The following is a 6358-nucleotide window of genomic DNA, read 5'->3' as shown; positions in this document are numbered from 1 at the left end:
ACAAACTGGCGCCACCTTGTGCTCAAAATAAGGACTCCAAGGAAACAAAATGCCCGGCCTGTGGGCTGGGGTCAATATTCAAATATGATTAAATGTTAGTTAAATTACATTTAGAAGTGCATTTATTTTACATTGAGTGTTTGTTAGGTAAGTAATGGTACACATGTTTTGCATGGACCTACAGTGCATTCAAGTATTCATACTCCTTGACTTACTCCACATTGTTACAGCCTGCATTCAAAATTGATTAATATATTCTCACTCATCTACACACAACACCCCACAATAACAATATGAAAACATGTTTAGAAATGTTTGCAGAAGTATTTAAAATGAAATATAGAAATATATAATTTACATAAATATTCAAACCAGAGTCAATACTTTGTAGAAGCAACTTTATTAGTGATTACAGCTGTGAGTCTGTAAGTCTCCAAGAGGTTTGCACACCTGAATTGTACAACATTTTCCTGTTATTTACAAAATTCATGAAGCTCTCAAATTGGTTGATCTGTACTAGACAACCATTTTCAGTTATTGCCATGGACTTAAGCAGATTTAAGTCAAAACAGTAATTCAGCCACTCAGGAGCATTCACTGTCTTCTTGGTAGAAAGGTGAATTAATCTCCAAGTGACTGGTGGAAAGCACACTGAACCAGGTTTTCCTCTAGGATTTTGCATGTGCTTAGCTTAATTCTATCATTTTTAACCTGAAAAACTTTAGCCATAACATGAGTCAGCCACTACTATGCTTGAAAATGGAGAGCGGTACTCAGTAATGTTTTGGATTTGCCCCAAACATAACACTTGTATTCATGACAAAAAGTTAATTGCTTTGCCAATTTTTTAAAAATTTCTTTAGTGCCTTATTGCAAACATGCATGTTTTGGAATATTTTATTCTGTACAGGTGTCCTTTTCACTTTGTCAATGATGTTAGTATTGTGGAGTAACTACAACCTTGATCCATCCTCAGTTATCACTGCCACTAAACTGCTTTTTAAAGTTACCATTGGCCTTGGAGAAATCCCTGAGCGGTTTCCTTCCTCTCCAGCAACTAAGTTAGGAAGGACGCCTGTATCTTTGTAGTGATTGGGTGTATTGATACACCATCCAAATGGGCAATTCATAACTTCACCATGCTCAAAGGGATATTCAGTGTCTGCTTTTTACATTTTTACCCATCTACCAATAGGTGCCCTTCTTTGCTAGGCATTGGAAAAAACCTCCCTGTTCTTTGTGGTTGAATCTGTGTTTGAAATTCACTGCTTGACTGAGGGACCTTACAATTATATTTATGTGTGGGGTACAGAGATGAGGTAGTCATTCAAAAATCATGTTAAACACTATTATTGCAGACAGAGTCCATGCAACGTACAGTATTATATGACATGTTAAGCTAATTTACTCCTGAACTCATTTTGCCTTGCCCTAACAAAGGGGTTGAATACATTTAAGCTTTTCATTACTTTGTAAAAATTTCAACAAACATAATTCCACATTGACATCATGGGACATTGTGTGTAGGACAGTGACAAAAAAAATCTAAATTCAATCAATACATTTTAAATTCAGGCCGTAACAACAAAACGTGGAAAAAAGTCAATACTTCCTAAAGGCATTGTGACCTACTAATACCCTACTGTATATCTCTTTGCTAAATAAAAACATACAAACCACTCCATGCTTACAATTTTATTATAAGGGGCTGCTGAATATTGTAAAAATAAATAAAGTTTAACAAAACAAATCACATTATGTACTAAACAAACTCATAAAATATAATTTAACAAATACAACATCCTTCCGTCTGTTTTTCTTCCGAGAACATTCTCCCATCTGAAGCATAGCCCCTAAAAAAAAAAACTTCATATTTGAACAAACTTCCGTATCAAAGTGTGAAAATACCTTTGTGTTCAACCAGCAAATTATGACTGCATCCCAAATTAAAGCATAATCCCTACATAGTGCACTATATAAGGAATAGGGTGCCATTTAGGATGACCACATAACTCTTGTAAACCTACCTGGAAGGTATGTTGAGTCCAGGCTGGGTCTCTCTACCATTCCTCTCAACTGGGCTGGAACATCTATAGAGAGGAAACAGTTCATACAGGGCTGTCTGCTAGCAGTCAAGACCCAAGAGAATATCACAGGTTATACACAGAGTATACCAAACATTAGGAACACGTTCCTAATATTGAGTCCTAATATTCAGCTCCTTAGTCTTGCTCACATTGAGGGAGTGGTTGTTGTCCTGGCACCACACTGCCAGTTCTCTGACCTCCTCCCTATAGGCCGTCTCATCGTTGTCGGTGATCAGGCCTACCACCGTTGTGTCGTCAGCAAAGGATCAGCGTGGCAGACGTGTTGTTGCCTACTCTTACCACCTGGGGTCAGGAAGTCCAGGATCCAGTTGCTGAGGGAGGTGATCAGTCCCAGAGTCCGTAGTAATGAGTTTTGTGGGCAATATGGTGTTGAACGCTGCGCTGTAGTCAATGAACAGCATTCTCATATAGTTGTTCCTTTTGTCTAGGTGAGAAAGGGCAGTGTGGAGTGCGATTGAGATTGCGTCATCTGTGGATCTGTTGGGGCGGTTTGCGAATTGGAGTGGGTCTAGGGTATCCAGGAGGATGCTGTTGATGTGAGTGCCACGGGCGGTAATCATTTAGGCAGGTTACCATCGCTTCCTTAGGCACAGGGACTATGGTGGTCTGCTTGAAACATGTCGGTATTACAGACTCAGTCAGGGAGAAGTTGAACATGTCAGAGAAGACACTTGACAGTTGGTCCGCGCATGCTTTGAGTACACGTAATTCGTCTGGCCCAGCGGTTTTGTGAATGTTGACCTGTTTAAAGGTTTTGTTCACATTGGCTACCGAGAGCGTTATCACACAGTAATCCAGAAAAGCTGGTGCTCTCGTGCATGCTTCAGTGTTGCTTGCCTCGAAGCGAGCATAAAAAGGCATTTCGCTCATCTGGTAGGCTCGCGTCACTGGGCAGCTTGTGTCTGAGTTTCCCTTTGTAGTCTGTAATAGTTTTCAAGCCCTGCCACATCTGACAAGCGTCAGTACCGGTGTAGTAGGATTCAATCTTAATCCTGTATTGATGCTTTTCTTGTTTGATAGTTCATCTGTGGCCATAGCAGGATTTCTTATAGGTGTCCGGATTAGTGTCCTGCTCCTTGAAAGCGGCAGCTTTAGCCTTTAGCTCGATGCGGATGATTGCACACAGGAAACGAGTGTTAAAAACCAGGATCATCTGAGACAAGCTACCCGGGCAGCTGTTTAAACTGAGGACTATTTCTGTCTATATAAAGCCCTTTTGTAGGGGGAAATAAATCATTCTGATTGGCTGGGCCAGGTGACGGCCCTGCATAGTCATCTGAAATCCATAGATTATGGCCTAATGATTTCATTTCAATTGACTGATTTCCTTATATGCACTGTAACTCAGTAAATTTGTTGAGATTGTTGCATGTTGTGTTTATATTTTTGGTCAGTATAGTTGCCTTGATAAGAATCCAGTTCCATTTTCTGTATTTTGTGTTTGTTGGCTACTGTGGGAGCCTACTATTATACAATTAAAGTAGTTTTCACTGAATTCATTGTCAGATATTCTTTTAGGCCTTGTGATGGACAACCCTTCACAGTTAGTCAAAGACATGGTCTGCATTCCAAATGGCACCCTTTTCAATAAACTACTTTTGACCAGGGCCCATAGGGCTCACTCTGGTTAAAGTAGTGGTATAAATAGGGAATAGGGTGCCATTTGGGACGACGTCTTAGTGTGTTGCATTTATTACCATGGTCTGGTCCGGTGCCACCTGGATGATGTACTGGTAGGTGGGCATCACACAGTGGTGCAGCACCAGCCCACTCACGTCTCCATCTCCTGCTCCAAACCCTGTAGTCACCAAGGGAAGAGTCATAGTCACCCCGTCGGACAACTCACTACCGGACACTCCTGACACACTGTCCAGCAGCTGTGGGAGAAGAGAGGGTGAGATACAGAGAAGTTCAATAACTAAGGAATTAAATAAAAAATTACAGTAAGTAGTGGTCACCGCAGGGTTTTGTGCCAAACCAACACTAACAGAGCTATCATACCTGATTCAACTAATCTGACCAAGAAACAGGTGGAAACAGGTGGGTAGTGCTGGAATGGAACAAAAACCCGCACACTCAGGTGGTCTACAAGGCCATGAATTGTGACCACTGACCTAAATATTGGTAGCCTCCTATAACCAAACCGATTACCACTGCGCAGAAAAACAGAATGTCAGCTTGCGAGACTTCCGGATGGTTGTAGGAGGTTAGCATAGTGGTTGTTGATGGATTGTTTTAAAACCCCATAGGGGTACACTGATACAATAGCTCTCACATGTAAACACAAGCAGCTATGAATGCACAAAGTAATTACCTCATCCACCCTCCACAGATCACCACACATCCCATCAGAAGTTGCATAGTTGATCGCGTTCTTCAAGAAATCAGTCTTGTTCCCATTATTCTAACAATCATAAAAATTACATGTCAATATGTTGAATCACAAGAGCAATGCAATTATGCCTGAACTATTGTAGCCCATTGCTGGTATGATGCATGCACCGCTAGTCTGAGCAGCACCATCATATTAAACCTACTGTTTTATACTTACACTGTCAGAGTCCTGTAGTACAGCCACCAGTAGCTTGATGTATTCTGTGGCAGCCTTCAGCGTATCCACTTTACTGGGTTTACGGTCACGACGCATCAGTGGTACCATACGCTTCAAACGGGAGAACATGCTGTTCATGTTTTTGATCTAATTAAGCAAATTACACAAGACAGAGCACATACAAATTGTATAAATCAAAGGTGATGCTTTTTTTGTACAGTAGACCTACTTCCACGCAACAGCGCAGCTGTATTTTGGGTCAATTTCCAAGTCAGACCTTTTGCCAGTTTTTTGTTGACATGGCGCCTGGGCCTACAGTTACACTTACTCTCATTCGTTCCTTGGCGTTTACCAATTGTCTTCTCTTCACAATTTCACTCCAGTCCTCCGTGTGAACATAAAGGCCATCGTTCCCTCGTTTGAATTTAGCTATGTTGGAGTGACTTGGGAGCAATGGCTCACCTGTTTCACTCACCAAAATGTTACCCATCAACTCACGCTCAGGGACACTCATCACCGCAGCATTAACTTCAAAGCTTTTCATAGTGATATATTTTACGTGTGTGGTCATATCCGATATTTTACAGTAGATAACACAATCCAATTACAATGAGGCACTTTGAAGATAAATTACCATGTGTTTCGTTAATTAATTTAATCCAGCGCACACCTGTGAAGCTGGATTTACCGGTTTGTGATTTTTCACAATCACATCCACTTAATTATGCAAAGTGTCACGTGTTTGCTATTAAGGCCATGCATATCAAAATAGTTCAGGAACATAAGTGAGCGATTCCGTGTGATCGAAAACTGTACTTATAATGTTAGCCACTAGAGGTCAGGAGTGTCATAAAATGTAAAATAAATAAATAAATAAAATAAAACCAAGAACAAAAAAACAAGCTACAGTTTATCACATCAGAATTTTTTTTTTCAATATGACCTGGACTAGAGTGCATTCATTTATCTACATCTTTACTAAGGTCCACAAAAAACATTTGTGTGTTAAAACAAGAATGATATATGTGTGTTTTGCAATGAAGTACTTAAGTAAAATGTCATTTGAAACAAACCATAAAAAACTGTTTTTTGAACATTGTGTGTCCCTCTCTCTTTCATAGGCTACAGTCCAAATGGTTCGTGCGATTCAGAATCCTTGGGACGTCCATACCCTAAACCCTAACCTTAATCCGTACCCATACCCTATCCTTAATCATAACCCTTACCTAACCCTAACCTTAACCCTTGTACAGTTCAACTTCAATGGGGTAACGTCAGAGTGGGGACATCCCAAGGATCCCAGATAGCAGTGACCCAATCCAAATGGGAGATAAGTGAGTGGATCATTAAATTAATGACATAACCTTCTTCCGGCCTGACACTGACGTGAGTCTCAGTGTTTGCTCTACCTAAGATTATCACAGTAAATCACAGTAAGTCACCTCATGACTGAGGAATAGGCTACTGTGTATGTATAACACTATAAATATATGGTATATAAATTAAATTAAATGTTATCTCTACATGATAACTTCCTGTCCTGAACATTTCACACTCTGTCCATCCGCACTTGGCTTTAAACTTTGGGTTATAAATAGTGAATCCTTTAACACCTGAATCACGGATTATCTAGTTTATCCTGCAGCTACCTTTATTCTCTCCTGTGCTAAGCAGTAGACAGGGAATACAACCAGAATAC

At 40.3% G+C, this 6358-nt stretch overlaps 1 protein-coding gene across 2 annotated transcripts; it reads right to left on the bottom strand.

Moving 5' to 3' along the window:
* Positions 1-386: 386 nt before the first annotated feature.
* On the bottom strand, positions 387-5334 carry figla (folliculogenesis specific bHLH transcription factor). 2 transcript variants are annotated; one of them, XM_021622375.3, is made up of 6 exons: positions 4988-5334; positions 4660-4770; positions 4423-4512; positions 3806-3985; positions 2028-2090; positions 387-1853 (listed from the first exon to the last, which is right to left on the bottom strand). In XM_021622375.3, the coding sequence occupies exons 1-5, from the start codon at positions 5228-5230 to the stop codon at positions 2073-2075; spliced, it is 642 nt and encodes a 213-aa protein (XP_021478050.2). In that variant the 5' UTR covers positions 5231-5334; the 3' UTR covers positions 387-1853; positions 2028-2072. The 2 variants fall into 2 exon arrangements, with proteins under 2 accessions (XP_021478050.2, XP_021478049.2); XM_021622374.3 differs by having other exon boundaries at positions 4660-4806; positions 4988-5331.
* Between the last annotated feature and the right edge of the window lie 1024 nt (positions 5335-6358).

The sequence above is a fragment of the Oncorhynchus mykiss genome, chromosome 11, assembly GCF_057628025.1.
Source record: "Oncorhynchus mykiss isolate SJ-2025 chromosome 11, ASM5762802v1, whole genome shotgun sequence".
Taxonomy (NCBI): domain Eukaryota; kingdom Metazoa; phylum Chordata; class Actinopteri; order Salmoniformes; family Salmonidae; genus Oncorhynchus; species Oncorhynchus mykiss.
This window is presented reverse-complemented; position numbering and strand designations above follow the sequence as displayed.

What these genes read in the sequence shown, in the direction of transcription:
- figla (XM_021622374.3), bottom strand. Translation starts at nt 5,230, where the DNA reads ATGACCACACACGTAAAATATATCACTATGAAAAGCTTTGAAGTTAAT. An exon ending in ACGCCAAGGAACGAATGAGA is followed by an intron (nt 4,807 to 4,987) that starts GTAAGTGTAACT and finishes TTGCTTAATTAG; the next exon opens with ATCAAAAACATGAACAGCAT. An exon ending in ATCTGTGGAGGGTGGATGAG is followed by an intron (nt 3,986 to 4,422) that starts GTAATTACTTTG and finishes CTTCTCCCACAG; the next exon opens with CTGCTGGACAGTGTGTCAGG.